Source organism: Mya arenaria, chromosome 14 (assembly GCF_026914265.1).
Source record: "Mya arenaria isolate MELC-2E11 chromosome 14, ASM2691426v1".
Lineage (NCBI taxonomy): Eukaryota > Metazoa > Mollusca > Bivalvia > Myida > Myidae > Mya > Mya arenaria.
Window position 1 is genome coordinate 63,471,501 of NC_069135.1, and position 19,524 is coordinate 63,491,024.

The 19,524-nt window shown below is 36.4% G+C and overlaps 1 protein-coding gene across 1 annotated transcript; it reads left to right on the forward strand.

Moving 5' to 3' along the window:
* Positions 1-8,424: 8,424 nt before the first annotated feature.
* Positions 8,425-19,524, forward strand: LOC128216381 (uncharacterized). Its single transcript, XM_052922941.1, has 4 exons — positions 8,425-8,492; positions 15,337-16,344; positions 16,653-16,769; positions 18,659-19,524. Exons 2-4 carry the CDS (start codon positions 15,420-15,422, stop codon positions 19,522-19,524), a joined length of 1,908 nt encoding a protein of 635 aa, XP_052778901.1. The 5' UTR covers positions 8,425-8,492; positions 15,337-15,419.

Below are 19,524 nucleotides of genomic sequence, written 5' to 3' on the forward strand. Positions count from 1 at the left end.
CTTAAAATATTATAATACATATAAAACTCCGAAAAAAAGACATAAAAGAACCAGAAAATATGTTTATTTAAGTGTTAGATCGTGATCATAGAAACACTCTATTTTCACTCATGGAAACTTTGGCACTCGTGAAAATATGTTTTTCTATAGCACTCGTGAAATAAAGTTCGATCGTACACTGAAATAAACAAATATCCTCTATAACCTTCCTGAATGAAAATGATGCTCCGAGCGGGGATCAAACACCGGACCCTTTGATCAAGAGTTCGGTACGCTTACCACTCGGCCTTCGCCACCAATTTAATATTTTTAAGTTCCGGTGTCAACTGAAAATTAATCATATTCATTTTAAAGTTTGTATTGATTTTTTTTCATCCCATATCTGAATCTTTTGCAATAAGCATCTGTCGCTTTATCAATTGATTAACATGGCAGTTTTGTGAAAACATTGCTCTTCGGTCAATGCTAGATTTCGGTGTAGCTAAAAAACACTGCTGGACCCTTACGCATACACGCACATCTCCGAACCCGCTTTATCGCACATCGACATGCACGCACAATCATGTTCAGTACCGCGGCAATAATTTATTTTGCTCTATAACGTTATATAAGAGGAAGTAGTTATCGGACTATTCCGATAAAATGGTGCAAGATTTTGTCTGAAATATAAAAAACTGATGATCTGGAAGCGTTTTACATTTCAGGTTTTAAGCATAACTATCACAAACCATTATTCTATGTAATAGTTAGTTGGCCTTCGGTAAAATCATAAGGACTTGGCGGACCGAGCGCTAGCGATAGAGCCATTCTCAATAATATAGAATGTCTTAGAATGTAACTCCATTAGATTACGCAAAATACAACGTGCACTCTGAGTTTTTGTTGAAAGCGTGCACTTGCTCAATAAAACCGGAAACAGCGTCATACCCGCAGGTGGCTGGATTCAGCCATCCATTTCTTCGCTTACCGGAATCGCGATAAATGGAGAGCAAATGTTTAATAACAATACACTGGTTGAGTCTACGGAAGTGTTTACTGGCCTGTCATCGTTTTCCAAGTGGTTGAATAAATTTTACCGACCCCTCCTTTTAGCACGCAATGCAGCTTTTCACACAAAACTAATAATAAATAAATTTCTGCGCTGAAGTGCAAGCGATTCTCACATTTATGGTTTTGCGGATAGTTGAAAGCTATACTAAGTAATTTTTCCTGGATGTATTACCTACAAATATCTGCAATCGTCCAAAATATATTGAACATCTACTTCAATGTTCACAGCGCGCACGCTGATGTTGCCGCCGTCGGAGCCCTACTACAAACAGGCGACGCACTACCACAGAAGCTTCAGATTACGTTCTTACAAGAATCTCATTTAAAGGTAATACGGAATGTAAAGAACTACTTGCAGACTTATGATATGTATATAACTGCAAAGGTATTATCAAAAGCCGAAGCAAAGGTATAGGCCGGTACTGGACTGCACAGGATGTTGCTCCAAGTAGGGTACCACCGTTCTGTTATTGTTTAATATCTTTCCAATTTGGACACAAACGCGTGTTTTATCTGTTATTATTTTTATTATTATTATTAGTAGTAGTAGTTATAGTTGTATTAGTATTATTTTTTATTATTATTATATTTTCATTATTTTTATCATCATTACTATTATTATTATTATTATTATTAGTAGTAGTATTATTATTATTATTATTATTATTATTACTAGTAGTAGTAGTAGTAGTAGTAGTAGTAGTAGTAGACGTAGTAGTAGACGTAGTAGTAGTAGTAGTAGTAGTAGTAGTAGTAGTTGTAGTAGTAGTAGTAGTAGTAGTAGTAGTAGTAGTAGTAGTAGTAGTAGTAGTAGTAGTAGTAGTAGTAGTAGTAGTAGTAGTAGTAATAGTAGTAGTAATAGTAGTAGTAGGAGCAGCAGCAGCAGCAGCAGCAGTAGTAGTAGTAGTAGTAATTGTAGTAGTAGTAGTAGCAGTAGTAGTAGTAGTAGTAGTAGTAGTAGTAGTAGTAGTAGTAGTAGTAGTAGTAGTAGTAGTAGTAGTAGTAGTAGTAGTAGTAGTAGTAGTAGTAGTAGACGTAGTCGTAGTAGTAGTATAAACGTTTAAGGTGATTAAATATGCCAGGCAATTCATCATCAACAATAACGTCGACGTTCAAGGACACGTGAAGTCATTTACTTTGAAATTACTTGTTGTTTTATTTGTGAGGTATAATGACAAAAATTTAGGCCGAAAATCCTGTTTGTTTTTACATATCAAAAGTTAGAGACCGCCATCGTCTAAAAAACCTATTTTTGCGTTGAATACAGCAATGGTAAGTTAATAAAACGAACAATATGTATATATGAAAAATGCGATGTATTCTGATATTTCAAATGTATCTTTCTTCTGTGTGCAAATATCAAAATAAAATTGTATTTTGACTATTTCAGTGGATTTCTTTAGCAATTTACATGGGGTTATTTGAAAATGTAGATGAAATTTTTATATTTTATGTTGCGGTTTTGGATGAAATTAAAACAAAATATGGTGCCTTATAAAAGAGTCGGGTTTTGCACTAACCTTCATCAGAAAGGTATATTTTCACATAAATGATTGAAGCAAGCTTTGCACTCTATGCTGATCAATTTTCAGTTCATTTAGAAAATATTTCATTTTTTCGTCGATTAAGTTAAGCAACGTACCCATCTACGTTCAGCAAAACTCGAACACACGAATCAAATGATGGTCAAAATTCACAACATTTTATTTCAAAAATAGCACAACAATGGTTGATCAACTTTTTGAATTGTTTTACAATAATTATACGCTATTAAACACATTTCATCTTATTATATAATACACATTAACTTTTTATTTAAAATATAGTTTGGCGAGATAAAACTGTATTACATCTATTTTATTAAACATGCTGCTTATCTATATTAACAGAACTCTTCTTTACTGGATTATTAGCCAATATCTTAAGACAAGCTCCACATGTTTTTGGCATAATTGATAACATTCTGTCCCAAAGACACAAATACTCAAATTCTTGAAAAACTTCTAATAGATCATATATATTTTAACAAACAATAGACTATATCATAACAAACTTATGCCAGAACAAATATCACATGAGATCAAGACATTAACAATCAGACAAATGAAACATATAAACATTTTCAATCATACCAAGAGAAAATTGAAACGAAATCATGATCATTCTCAGACACAAGGGAGAGCATTATATTATAAAACTGAGAACAGATGGAAACAATTCAATAAGAGTCACTTTCAGAAACAAAGGAAGCTATTTAACTTTAAAATGATCACATGCGGAAACAAGAGGGAGAGCTCTATCTTCGATGTGAACAATTCAACAATTGTCACTTTCAGAAACAACGGCAACTGAATTACACGATCACATTCGAAGACAAGATGGAGAAGTAAATAGTTTTACACTCAGCAATAAAGAGGACAATTCAACATGATCACAATCAGAAACATAACCAGCTATTCGACACGATCTCACTTATAAATATAGGGTACATTTCAACATCATCACAATCGGAGACAAAAGGGAAATTGCAACATGGTTACAATTAGAGACATAGGGGACAATTTTACATTAGCATTACTCAGTAAAATATATCGGTATCACACAGAGGGACAAATTGCAAAAAGAAATAAAGTTTACTATTCAACATGATGAACCTCAGAGACAAAGAGGACACATCAACATTATCAAATTCAGAGACAGAGGGACATTTGTTACGTTAGTACACTCAGAGTCATAGGGGTATCTGAAAACTGAACATATTTAGGTACAAAGGGAAACATTTAATAGTATCACACTTAGAGACAAAAGTTTACTTCAACATTATCACATTTATCGACAAAGGGAAATATTTAACAGTAACACAATCAGAGACAAAGGTGTACTTCAACATTGTCACATACATCGACAAAGGGAAATATTTAACAGTAACACAGTCAGAAACATAGAAGTAATTAAATCAGAGACAAACAAAAGGCCAATTTTACATACCGTACTCAGAGTCAATTTAACATTATCACTCTCAGAGAAAGGTGGCCTTTCAACAAAATCAAACTTAGAGACAAAGGGCACATTTCAATATAATTACATCCAAATGAAAATAATTTATCTTTAACTTGTGAAAATTATATTTCTAATCAAGAGAGAGAGCAGACCTCAAATCTGATATTTCGAACTAAAGGGACATCAAAATAAAGTGACATTTAGTGACAAAAGAGAAACCTTAACATGTTATAGCTTATCGCTGAAGGGAACATCTCAACATGTTAGCATTCAGAGATATAAGAAACACCCCTTCATGTGTATTTCATTGTGAAAGGGAACATCTCAACAATGTCACAATAAGAGACAAGGAACATTTTTCTTTTAATCAGAAACAGCACATTGTTATCACATGCAGAAAATATCAACATCATTTCAGGTCAATGTGGTACTTTACCTTAAATCAAATTAAGTATATTATTACATCCGGATCTATGGAAAATATCCCATGATACACTTATTAGCTTTCCATTATTTCTATGGAAAAGTAAGAAAATATATATAAGCTTTTATGGCAAAATAGTAGGGAAAACGTAGGAGTGCTGGCAACAATAAGTTGGACAAAAAACACTTCTGTATGTCAGTTTAAGAACATTTTACAAATTAAAATCTTTCTTAAGAAATATTTTGTAATGGCGTTTTGCTGCTTCATCAAACCTGTGATTAATTAAGGCTTGAACGACAGTTTAGTAGTTGAAATGTTCATTATCATCAGCCCAATTGAAATGGTTGACAAGGATTAAATTGACTATAGATACGCAGTTCTTAATCTAAACAGGCAATCGGTAACCAGAGATCACGAATAGAGATATAAATATCTACAAAATCAGCATTTTTCCAAAAAAACAAACAAACAGGAAAAATAGTATTTAAAAAGTAGAGAATGACTTACATAAGTTGTTTACCATTTTCAAGTTACATTATTATACATTGTGTGCTGGTTTCTACCCAACAAGTCGTAAAAGACAAAACAATACAGCAATATTAGGTTTTAACATACAGAAAAAGGAACACGGCATTTTCGAAAAGAAGGTACAAAAAGAGTCTTAAACAACAGACATATTATAAACTGTACATGCTATATTTCACTCACTAGTCACACTTTTCTGAAAATCATCATAAAGGCGTTACATCGTTTGAAGCATCAAATAAGTGCCTGAAATGATAAATTGTATAAAATTCAGCCCTTCAACACTGCCCGGCTCGCATACAGCATACCTGAGCCTCAAACAAATACATTTACGTGTATATCTTTATCTTACAAACGAAATTTAGGAACACTTTATATGGAGGATATATTTTTTAAATGGAAATATTATTGTTACCAAATCGGTGATGTTTCCAGTGAGAGCTATAAAAGTGATATCTTTTTTACCAAAGCATTGGAAGTTTTTTGGGTTATTTGATCATTACTAAATTGTATGAGTGTTTTTGTTAGAGTCATAAATGTGATATCATTGGTACCGCGTGAGGTTTTCTGTGAGAGTTATGAATGTGATGGAGACGAGTGGGTTGAAGGTCCAGTTTGTGAATGTTGCCACTGAGATAGCTGAACTACGACACCAGAGCGGGTAAATCTCAGAGTTGATAGTCCACGGCATTGGACCCTTACCTGCATGTAAAGTATAAAATATTACTGTTCTATAAGTTAGTGTTAAAAAGCATACTTATACGGTTATCATAATCATCTGCAGACCTGGTGTACAGGTGTCAAAGTAGATACGGACAAACACATCATCTGCATATGTGGTAAACAGTTCACAATATATTTTCAGACACACACATCATCTGCAGACTTTGTGTATAGTTGACAAGGTGTTTTCAGACACACATCATCTGCAGACTTTGTGTAACATCGACAAGGTATTTTCAGTCACAAAACATCTGCAGACCTGTTGAATAGTGACAATGTATACTTAGACACACACATCATCTGCAGACTAGGTATTCAGGTGAAAAGTAATGTACAGACAAACACACACAACATCTGCAGACCTAGTGACCAGGTGAGAAGGTTTATACCGACATGCAACTTCTGCCGACCAGGTATTCAGGTGACAAGGTATATTCAGACACACACATCATCTGCGGACCAGGTATTCAGGTTACAAGGTATGTACAGATAAACACACACAGCATCTGCAAACCTGGTGTTATAGTTAACAAGATAAATACAGACACACACATTATCTGTATAATTTGTGTACATGTGGCAAGAAATATTCAGACACACATCATCTGTAGACCTTGTGCACCAGTAACAAGGTTTATACCGACATGCAACAACTGCCGATCTGGATATGGTGATTAGGTAAACACAAACCTATACAACAGATTGCAATTTACCAAAAACATCCAACATATACAGACATAGAGCAATAGAGACACTGAAAGTAAACACATACTTAGATGAAAGGTGACAAGTGCAGACCTGGATTAAGAATGACAATGTAGGCACACAAAGCATGACTCAAATGTGTTTAGGTATATAAAGACAAACTCAACATCTGCAGACCTGGGGCAAAGATGACGAGGTACAGAACGAGGCCGACCATGGGCATCCAGGAAAATGGGGATGGTAAGTAGTTATAAGCCCATGTCATCTACCCCTGGAGTGTTCGCTACACTGTCCCATCCCGGAAACCCAGGGGTTGTCCGTTCCAATTGGTAGGCAGGATGAGTTACTGATTGGTGCGCCCTCATTATCCGCAAAACAGTAACCGCAACTGAGGTCCATCATACAGTCATTACACGCCCTGTAATAAACAATTAAAATAACTCTCAGTACTGAAATAAAACATCTAACTAATGGAATTCGGATATATTGTATTCTTTTGAAATACCTACAACGCTAAGCACAATTACCATCACCTAGATGGTTGCGGCGATGAATGCCCATAAATGTCCAATCAGCGTGCATATGTTTTATAGTGTTGATGCATACACGCCTCTGTGTGTTTATTTTGTCTTCTGCTCACATCATTTATCAAAACACGACTTTTAATATAAAAGCAAAATACTTTGTTATCAATGTAGTTGTCGTGTAACCTGAATTATACCACAAGGTATGGGTTTATAATACACATGACGTTAGCAGGCTAAGCATCAATCGAAACACCTCGCCTAGTATCCAAAATATATGTCTATCTCGAAGCTTGCCGAAGATGGCCGAGTTGTCACGGTTTGCTAAGCAGGTGCGCTCAAAACAAATGACATCAATGTTATGTTGTTTATGTGAATAATTTTGCTTATACAATATTTAATTTAGAGTTGATGTAAGAATTGTTCAAGTCGCACAATCGGAAAATAGAGCCATGAAAAGACCCCATGCGTATCTGTTATGGAAAAAACATGGTAAACCTGAAACTGTACAGAATGATGCATCAATGAGGATCACTTATAATTTCTTAAATATTACGTCAGAACTTTTTTACTATAATTGTCATTTGTAAAAATAACATATTATATACGCTCTAATGAATTATTCTACTGAATGAATGAAGTTCAAACCGACTATACCTAACAAAAGAGAAGCGTTAATTTAGGTCTACATGCATTTGCTTGCCCGGGGTCATCATGTGGCTAGTAAATATCTACATTGGTCTCACAGCTATGAATGTTTACATAGGATTTCCAATGCTACTCGCAGAATAATATATAATTAAGTGATATTAGTATAATTACATCGTAGGAGGAAATTCTAATGAATGTTTGTCCCGTCCTTGATCCGTGAATGACCTTATGTCAATCTTGCTTCCCTCGGTAATCAGACTCAAACAGAGGTTTTTCCGTTCAGTGCATGGCGCATTACTCTACTAACCAACTTCTATTTGTCGAGTTTCCAATATACAGCTGCACTGTGCTTAAATAATAAAACATGTTTGTGAAAGCATGTTAAAATATTGTTAAAGGGCCAATTATTCGGATTACTGAGTTTCACGAACCTTATAATGAACAAATATTGGCTTGTTGGTGAGTCCCATATTACATATTAATTTACGTAATAATATTTTATGGCTAAGTAAAAAACAGTTCGATGGTTCCATATTAGTTTATATTGCACATGTGAGTTCGTTTTGTTAAACTGATTGATAATAACGTTTTACTAAATTGATTTGCAAACAAAGAGTGGTAAGTTGCTTAATTGTAAAATAATTATTTGCACTACCTGACTTTAAGCCGTTTAAACAATTATAAAGGGGTGGTAAAGCTAAACAAAAAGACTACTTGGCTTGAAAGGTAATCTCTACCCTGAAACAGATAGTTACTAAAGTTTCAAAAATATTTGTCCATGATTCATGTTTACTTTCTGTTAAATGACAGACGAATTGCTGAGCAGAAACAAAAGGTTACACCGAATAAAATTTGGCGTTGGACAGTTATCAGATTGCCTCATCTCATTTGTAAGTATACTGTACATTTAGATTCTAGTTAACATTGTGTTTGGATTTGTTCAAGTTGTATAATTCGATTTAAATGGGAAATTTAATACCAAAATGGACATCCGAATGAATGTTCGAAATTGTTGCGCATAACATTTAAATATTTTGCCCATAAGGCGATTTCATGTCTGACACATCAGGACTAAAACCTGATAAAAGTAATTAAATAATTCATCGAAAGTTTTGCGCTTAACGAAAAAAATGTATCTCTTTAAAGAATTAGCTATATAAGACGAAAGGTGGTTCCCGACGCCCCCCCCCCCCCATTTCATATAATTGCTAATATGAATCTTTTAAGTCAATATCGGACATGCCCCTGAGCGGCATTTCATTTATATTATTATGAAGGAGGGGTGCACGTCAAACGTGGCGCCAAAACTCGCGCTCATTTAGCATATTTTTTGTATATGAAATACTACAGACAAAAAAACAGTAGACGAACGTTTAAACATAAACGCTGTTCAAATCCTTTTACAATCTGTGTCTAATGCGTTGATTTACTTGTATGGATATTCTTAATATATACATTGATAAATATATGGATTTAAGGTTTAACATGTGCAATTAAGATTTTCAATATCGCATGAAATTTGAACCACAGGTCTTTCAAAATACATACAATGTTTTAGAACGAAACCTTATACAGTGTTTATTCAACAACTCACAAAATTGACAGATCGTACAATTTCAATACTCACGAATGTGATTTTGAATGGAGATATAACAGAATAAATCAATACGGGTGGAAGGTTTTGTTACAATGGCAGTAATTAAATCACATGCATTCAAATTCATGTGAGAGAAAAGAAAGACTTTAGTTGAAATATGTATTTGCAAAGTCATTGCATATTTCATATTAAGGAAACACGTAAAATTGTAAATAAACCATCAGGTAGAAAGACCCTAATGGGCATCATTTCAAATTGTGATTAGCTTGATAATTTCTTATTAAAAGCCTTTCTTTTATTTAGTGTTATTTTGGTAATATTTTGGTATCATAGTAACAAATATAATCATTACTTGCTTCAGAAATTATATTTTTTATCACCTCATCAACAAAATTAATTAAACATCACTGAAAATATCCTAATGGCATTACAATTTTTGCATACTGTTTTGTCCGTGTATAAATTGGAACATCGAAGTTTTATTGCAAAATCAACCAGTTCTAGAAATAATCATGGCCTGTTGTTTATGAATTACTTAGTATATACTGAAATTGTTTAGCGATTAATATAAGGAAAGAGGTTATAACGCAGTCGCTATAGGTCATATTTTAAATTAATGTTCACATGATTTTAACCTTGATTTTGAAAAGCTTTCTTTCGTATGTTAATAATTAAAACATTAAGCATATATTCATTAAAAATATGCATTTATAATTTTATATGCCATGTTTTATTTTCAATTAAAATGAAGAAATAAGTTAGAATGATGTTGCTAAAGGTCGTATTTGCATTTTAATTTCCACATGATTTTAACCTTGGTTATGAAATGCGTTCTTTTGAATGTTTATATTTAGAACATCATAAAACACAAAAGCATATATCCATTTAAAAATGTATTTATATGGTATATAGGTAAATTTACGCCTGAGTTATTTTTGGGCGCGTTTATATATGATATTTGAGACATTGAACAGGGTTGATAACATGCATAAACAGCTTGAGTTGAAAAGACCATGAGACATAATGATGGAGCTTATATAACTGCCGTATAATTTAGTACCACTCTTATTCAATTTATTACAATTGATAAGCATCAGCTGAAATAGGAGTGCGATAGCTTTAAATAAAATGTATGAAAAAGTTTAGCACTTTTGAAAGCATATTAGCCTTAAAGAAATACCAAATAGCTAAGTTTGAAAACGAAATTGTTAAATCTGACAATCGTGGTACTGTTAAACATTTAAGTACTTTGTATAATTTTCTGCAAAAAAATATTTCAGAAATTTTGACAGAATAAATAAAATTGCATCTATAAGAATTTCCTTCCTTTATTTATATGACATGAAATACCCGCAGGGGTAAATGAAGTGTTGCGTTCATATGATATTTAATACCCACGGGAGCAAATGGAGTGCTGCGTTTATATGACATGAAATACCCACAGGGGTAGACGAAGTGCTGCGTTTATATGACTTGAAATACCCTCGGGGACCAAGAAGTGCCGTGTTTATATGAAATGAAATACCCTCGGGGACAAATGAAGTGCTGCGTTTATACGACATAACATACCCACAGAGACAAATTAGGTGCTGCGTTTATATGACTTGAAATACCCACATGGATAGATGAAGTGGTGCGTTTATATGATATGAAATACCCACAGGGGTAGATGAATTGCTTCGTTAATATGACATGAAATACCTATAGGGGCAAATGAAGTGCTGCGTTTATATGAAATGAAATAACCATATTGTTAAATTAACCCCTCCACACTCTATGCATTTTTACCTTAATGTGCATATGTAGCATCAGGCAAAAGTTAATTATTTTATCCAAACGTCCACAATAAATTGATATTATATCACGATATGAGAATGTGTGTGAGTGTGTGTGTGTGTGTTTGTGCGTGTGTGCGTGCGTGTGTGTGCGCGCGCGTGCGTGCGTGTGTACGTGTGTTTGTGTGTGTGTGTGTGTGCGTGCGTGCGTGCGTGCGTGCGTCAGCTGGCGTGATAGAATAAAGTTAAAGATATAGTTTTCAAACATTCTGGACAACAAGATTCATTGCAGTTAGTACACTAAACTGCAATCTGTGAATTTTTGTGTGTAAAAACACCTCTAAGCCTTTTTCATAACTGATTCTGAGTATCAAGCGCTTGCCATACCAGGGAAACCAAAACATATGCCAATATATTGGTCGAATTATTGATTAACTGTTTTTAAGCGAGACAATAGACCGATTACTATCTTCAAACTTCTACATATCGACAACCTAGTGAATATAAAAATATGCATATATTGCGTTATTTCATATCCATCATCTGTGAAGTGTACATGCATATTAAGCATAATGAATCTTAATTTCCTTGTATACACCCGCAATAATCGCTTGGTATCAACCAAAGCTACAATTTCCAGAACCAGTCAATTTATATACTTTGCTCCAATTACTAATTTTGCATTATCTGCTCTTAGCCAATATTGGTCATAATGAGTCATGGATCTTAAAGTGTAATTTACATTTCTCCATCTTGCTTGAGGAGTTTTAATGACATTTTCACCACCAGTTTAAAAACTATCGAGGATAATATGGCATCCCCTGGTATTTTCCAACTTGCGGAGCTGAATAGAATTCATTACATGGTAAAACATGCTGGAAAAAAAACTGCCACCCATTTGTTAGAACTCGGTCATCATTTGAAATTAAGAAACTGCAACATGGGTTTCAAAACTCGGCCATCTGACGAAAGTGCAAAACTGCAACCTACGTGTATGAGCTTTGACATCAGATCAATAAGGGCGAAACTGCCACGTCTGTGAATTACTTCGGCCGTCGGGTGAGAGTATAAAAGCGCCATATGTGTAGTCGGCCATTGCGTGAATATGCAAAACTACCCCCTCTTTGTATGAATTCAGCCATTGATTGAAAGTGCAAAAAATCAAAAATCATGACTTCGGCCATCGGGTGGAACTTGGAAACTGGTTCCTGTGTGAATGACCTCCTTCATTGCATGAAAACACAACACAACTATCTGGCCGTTTGATGAAAGTTCCAACTAAGTGTATGACAGGGTAAAATTGAGAAACTGTGTCCTTGGCCAACGGGTGAATATTTGAAACTGCCACCAGTGTGTATGCCCTCGGCCATCAAGTGAAAGTGCGAAACTGCCACCTGTGTGTAGGACATCAGGCATCGGATAAATCTTAGAAAATGAAAGGGGTGTAAATTACCTCGGCTATCGTGTAAAAATAAATGCAAACTGCCGCCAGTGTGTATGACCTTGGCCATTGTGTAAACGTGCGAAAAAAACACAGGTGTGTACGACCTCAGCCATCATGTAAACGTGCGAAACTACCACCTGTGTACGACCTCGGGAATCGGATAAATCTTCGAAAATGAAATGAGTTTGTACGACCTCGGTCATCGTGTAAACGTGTGAAACTTTCAACAGTGTGTACGACATCGGTCATCTTGTAAACGTGCGAACCTGCCACCTGTGCGTTCGACCTCGGTCATCTTGTAAACGTGCGAAACTGCCACCTGTGCTTTCGACCTCGGTCATCTTGTAAACGTGCGAAACTGCCACCTGTGCGTACAACCTCGGCCATCGGGTAAACGAGCGAAACTGCCACGTGTGCGCCACCTCGGTAATCGTGTAAACGTGCGAAATTGCCACCTGTGTGTGAGACCTCGGTCATCAGGTAAACGTGCGAAACTGTAACCAATGTGTACGACTTCGGTCATCGTGTAAACGTGCGAAACTGTCATCAATGTGTACAACGTCGGTAATCGTGTAAGCGTGCGAAACTGTCACCAATGTGTACGACCTCGGTCATCGTGTAAACGTGCGAAACTGTCACCAGCGTGTACGACCTCCGTCATCGTGTAAACGTGCAAAACTGTCACCAATGTGTTCGACCTCGGTCATCGTGTAAACGTGCGAAACTGTCACCAATGTATACGACCTCGGTCATCGTGTGAACGTGCAAAACTGTCACCAATGTATACAACCTCGGTCATCGTGTAATCGTGCAAAACTGTCACCAATGTGTTCGACCTCGGTCATCGGGTAAACGTGCGAAACTGTCACCAATGTGTACGACCTCGGTCATCGAGTACACGTGCGAAACTGTCACCAAAGTATACAACCTAGGTCATCGTGTAATCGTGCAAAACTGTCACCAATGTGTTCAACCTCGGTCATCGTGTAAACGTGCAAAACTGTCATCAATGTGTACATCCTCGGTCATCGGGTAAACGTGCGAAACTGTCACCAATGTGTACGCCCTCTGTCATCGTGTTTACGTGCAAAACTGTCATCAATGTGTACGACCTTGGTCATCGTGTAAACATACGAAACTGCCACCCGTGTTTACGATCTCGGCCATCATGTAAACGTGCGAAACTGACACCGGTTGTCTGCCACCTGTGCGTACGACCTCGGCCATCGTGTAAACGAGCGAAACTGTCACCACTGTCACCAGTGTGTACGACCTCGATCATCGTTTAAACGTGCGAAACTGCCACCTGTGTGTGCGACATCGGCTTTCGTGTAAACTTGCGAAACTGCCGCCTGTGTGTACGACCTCGGCCATCGTGTATACGTACGAAACAGCCACCTGTGTGTACGACCTAAGCCATCATAAAATCTTGCAAAACAGTCACCTTTGTGTTCGACCTCGTGCATCGGATGAATCTTCGAGAATTAAAGGTGTGTATTCGACCACGGCCATCGAGTAGACGTGCCAAACTGTCACCTGTGTGTATGACCTCGGCCACCATGTGAATATTCCAAACTGCCAGCTGTGTGTATGACATCGGCCTTTGAACGACTGTACGATACTGCAACCCGTGTTTATGACATCGGCCTTTGAACGACTGAACGATACTGCTTCCTGTGTGTATGACATCGGCCTTTGAACGACTGTACGATACTGCCACCTGTGTGTATGACATCGGCCATCGAACGACTAAACGATACTGCCAACTGTGTGTATGACATCGGCCTTCGAACGACTTAACGATACTGCCACCATTGTGTATGGCATCGGCCGGAACTAAAACTTGACGGCATTTTGAAATGACTAATGGTCTACCATACGGCCACCAAACAGTATAACCAATATTAAAAGAGAACATTTGATTTCAACCTTTGACCTACAGAATCAAATCAATACAGATCCACAATATGAAGTCAGAATAAATGTTTAAAAATTATCAGTGATATATTGGCGCTTATTACATTTGTGGTCACGTAGCTATAAACTCAATTTTAGATTGAGTCAAAACAACCTAGTGTGTTCTTCACTATTTACCTGGAAAACGACACGTCTTTAAGCAAACCCGTCTTTTTTCTGACAGTGTCATATAATTGAATACCCATGTATAATGTAACGAACTTTAAAACTAAGAAACTTGTTATGATTATCCGCCATAAATAGATGGCGGCGTAGCAATTTGGTATATATTTATGTCCTGTTTAATATATAATATAATTCAAATTCGCTTTCGTACATTAACTGTTATTATTTAAAAGACACCATGATGCATTAATACAAGTTCATTGATAAATGTTCTAGATGTTCATTAAATGATTGCACTAGAAAACAAGTTAATAATAAACTATAAAACGGAAATATAAAGAACTTTTTGTCGAAGAACCGGAAATAGAAAATTGACAGCTACGTCATCAGCTTTAATTTGCGTGAAGGGCGTCACAAGGGTAGCGGCGTAGTAAACACATTTTTCAAAAAGGGTCAATAATAATATTAAAATTCTGATAAAACTTCAAAATTAAGCATAAAAGAAACATAAACTTTGTTGATTTCAGTGTAGGACTTTTGTTGGTTTGATCATTAGAGTCAAATAAATTAAATATTAAAAAGTATATAAAATGAAAAATATTTTTACATTTATATCATCATACAGTATGACCCTTTAAAGTTTAAGTCGTATATTTTTAAACGTTATAACGTGTTTGCCTCCAAGAGGGGTGTGTACATACAAAGAGAGAGAGAGAAAGAGAGATAGACAGAGGGAGAAAGGTCTATAAACTTGTAATGGAATAAATACAATAAATTTCGTCATAATAGCTGCATGGCTCATATTATAGCTACGCTATATTCCTTACCTATTTAAGGCACTCAGAAGGATGAATGCAGTTCCCGGACGAAAGGCACAAATGGCAGCTGGATCGGCGCCTGACCTCACCTACTGCCAGCCATGCGCGGAGGACGGCAAAAAATCCTCCCCGATGCCTTCTGTCCCATCTGCAAGGAGTTCCTGTGTTCTACTTGTGCCCGAGTACACCGGAACCAGAAAATAACCAAAAGTCATGCCCTCCAGGACAAAAACAGTATGCCTTCCTCTTTCCGCGGAGAGAGTGAAAATAAAAAGTTTACAGAAACATGTCAGCGTCATGCTCAAGAGTTCATAAAATATTACTGTCTTAATCATGAGGCACTTCTGTGTACAGACTGCTTGGCTGAAAAAGCTCATCGCTCATGTAATATTGAAAGGATTTCTCAGGTTGCAAAACGATACAAAGAGAGTGCAGAATACAACAGCCTGAAAACAGGACTTGTCCAGACGGGCACTGACATTGGCAAACTGTCACACGACATACAGGCGATCATGAAATCAGTTGACGAAGAAAGCCTTACCAATATCAATAAGCTTCGCAAATTTAGGACTGAAATTAACCAGTACCTGAATAAAAGGGAAAACGAACTCTTGACAGAAATTGTTCAGAAGAAACGAACATCCACGACACTGCTAAATGAACTGAAATCAAAATGCACAAACATGAATTCATCCATTGAGAAACTAAAGTCGGAGCTACAAGCACAGGACGACAATAGCAACAAGCTATTAATAGTAGGAAATCGATCTATAAAAGAGCTGGCTGGTCTCCAAGCAGCCCTGGAAGAGGTGAGCAAGAAAATTGAAGTTCCCCGATACACGCTTTACAGGGACCCCGCAACTGAACAGTTAATAGCTTCTGATAAAGCAATAGGAAGGTTGGAAGAGGGCGAATCAACTTCGGCGTTAGGGCCGCATCAACGACAACTGCAAAGGAAGCAGGACCAACGGCAACAGGGGACAATACAACAACATCAAAAACACATTAAAGCCTTATCACAAAAAGGTTTGCGTACAGCCTCTAAGTAATTTGACATTACCTAAGCAATGCAGTTTGTAAGTTTGATTTCAAAAAAACCTTTTGACGTCGCTCATGTTAACCAGGCACGTTAATGTTAGGTTAAAAACTATGTTGTAAAGTTCATCAGAGTACTTGACAAAAATAACAGAATGAACTTCTTCGACGAATGATATTTTTATATAACTTAAGATTCAAATAAACTTAAGCCATATCATTTTGAATTATATATACTTGTTAAGGTATAACAATACGGTATATATATTTTACTTAATTTACAACCGTCATTTTTTCAGGCGGATCAACTTCGGCGGTAGGGCAGCAAGAACGACAACAACAGAATGAGCAGGAACCACCGCAACTCGAGACTATGCAGCAACAACACAAATACATGCAAGGTGTACCACAGAGAGGTTTGTATACAACCGCAGACAATACTGACATTTCCTTAAGTATTGCAGCTGATCAATCTGTTTTCAAAAGCTTGTTGACGTAACTCAAGCTAACCAGGCACGATGTTTCATTAAAAAACTATGTTGTAAAGTACGTAACATAAGTAAAATAATGAAATACTACAACAAATCATATTCCGAAATCAAATAAAGATCCAAATAAACTTAACGTGGAAGGCGGCTCTGAGAGAATTTTCGCGTTAATGTCTGAAAATTGGTATACAAATAGAATAGCATATGTCCAAGTAGGGACTGTTTTTACTTTTTCAATATTCGGAACTGTATTGAAACTACGAGTCTTAATAATATACCACTGACGTCAATTTTGAGACGTCTGTCATACGTTTGCTTTCCAGCTACAATAACCGATATATCATAAAGTCTTCGTTCATCTCTATGAAATTTTCACCTCAAGTGCGTCTTATGAAAACGTTCACGGACATGTATATTTCTATGTCTTGTTTTGCGTGTTTAATTTGAAATTCGTCTAAAACGTCAATTTTCGCGGGAAAAACGCCGTCGGGTTTCGCTGAAAGAAGTGTGCCTTTCTTTAATTTTTGGAAAAAAAATGTTCGTTTATTTTTTTATTCTTTTAAATACATTTTTTATTACAAATCGCCTGATTTCAAGAAAGGTGTACCTTACCGACCTCATTTTTGCGCAATATCAATAATCTAACCCCTATACCTTTTTCTTATTCAAGTTTTGTATTAAAACGTTAAGTATGACGTTAATCGAAATACTGTATATATAAATTAGAGTTAAGATTGTTAAAACCACTGATAAATATTATGTTACAGTTATTGTTTATTTTTGTGAAGTTTTTAATTCAACATTGATTTCTTCTGTTGAAATCTGAATAGTAAACATGCTTTAATCAGTATAGCACTGATTATAAATGAAAACATTAAATAGTTCCTTTTGTTACAGATTGAAATAGCTCATGTACAAACATTAAGGCGTTTCTCGTTGAGTGCTATATACCATATTGTCTGGGTATTACAATACAGTATTTGTACTTATTTTGTACCAGTCTTAATGCCAGGCGCTAAACATATCGTAAAATACGGTTGTCCGTATTTCACTTCTGCCAGTGCAACACGGCTGTATTCTACTCTGCTGACGTGACATTTGTCTTTTAAGTGACTAAGCCAGTAATATACATGATTAGGGTAACTTATATTGCGTTTTGATCGGGAATGTCGTGTTCAACTCTCGTGGATTCTCGCAGATACTAATTTCAGTGGCCTTGCCCCTCATGAACTCACAATATGCAAAATTCATCTCCATTCGAATACAGCCTTCTAGACCAAAGGGCAGCACTTATAAACCTATTAGTTTCTGATAAATACATTTGCTCTGTATTACTTTATATTTACCCTAATCATTTTACACCAAGCAATGATGATTCATATTAATATATTGAAACCTTTTCTCAAAAGTAAAAAAAAGTTCATATGTAAACAAGTTAATAGTCTACAGAACTCATTCCAAAACCGATATTGCACTGTACAATCCCAAATTTAATGTTTATAGACCATTGCGCTACTGTAAGAAGGTTTCGTTTAAATAAATTGTTAGATGCACTGTTAAGAAGAGGGCAACTCTTCCCCAAAATAATAAAATGTTATAGATTTTTTTCAGTAAAATAATTCAATAGTGACCTTATATATTCTATGTCTCCGACTTTTTCATATACTTTTTAATCTTATATTAAAATTGATAGGCAACGACTTATTATACGTCATTTTGTATATCATTGCGGTGAAATATATGGACTATCGACAATAGGATTTATGAAACAAAACATTTTTTGATTTGTGTTTTTTTATGATGATGTTTATTTTCAGTCCACTTCAGCAGCAGAGCAGACCTAAGCAAGGCCAAGTTCAGCAGACAGCCTGACATTTCATTGAAGATGTCAGGTGATAGAAGGGACTGCTGCCTATCCAGTGTAACCCTCCTGACCGGGGACAGGCTCATACTGATAGATAACGCTAATTACTCATTGAAGCTGGTTGACACCAAGAATAACAAGCTGGTGTCCAAGGTGAAGCTGCCAGGTGAGCCATTGGACCTGTGTCTCCTGCCCGGGGATATGGCAGCCGTCACTCTACCTTTGATGAAGAAGATACAGTTCGTATCTACTCAGGGAAATTTCACACTACAGGAAGATATTCAAGTAGACGGAGCATGTCGTGGAATTGATTTCTTTGATGACAACTTAATAGTGTCCTTTACCGACCAAGGTAAGGTTGTGTTGATGGACATGAAGGGAAAGGTGAAGAAGAGTTTGGACAACGACAGCGTTGGAAAACCTTTGTTTTTGGTACCTGAGTATCTCACTGTGACCAGGGAGAGCCAGACTACTCCGGTCATATATGTCACAGACAGGGCCACCCACACCATAACCAAGCTAAGCATCTCACTGGAGGTGCTCCAGTCGTACCAAGATCCGTTACTGATTTACCCACATGGTCATGCAGCCTGGGGGGGGGGGGGAAACCAGCTGCTCGTGTGTGGGAGGGGCAGTAAAAACATTATGTTACTGGACACGCTCACCGGCAAGATAACCCAACTGCTAGGGAAGGAAGAGTTTATAAGGGGTCCAGACAATGTGGCTTACTGTCCACTGAGGAAGATGATGTTTGTCACCTGCGGTTTCAACTCAATACCTGAACTGCAAAATTTCGTGAAAGTCTTTAAAGTTGCGTAA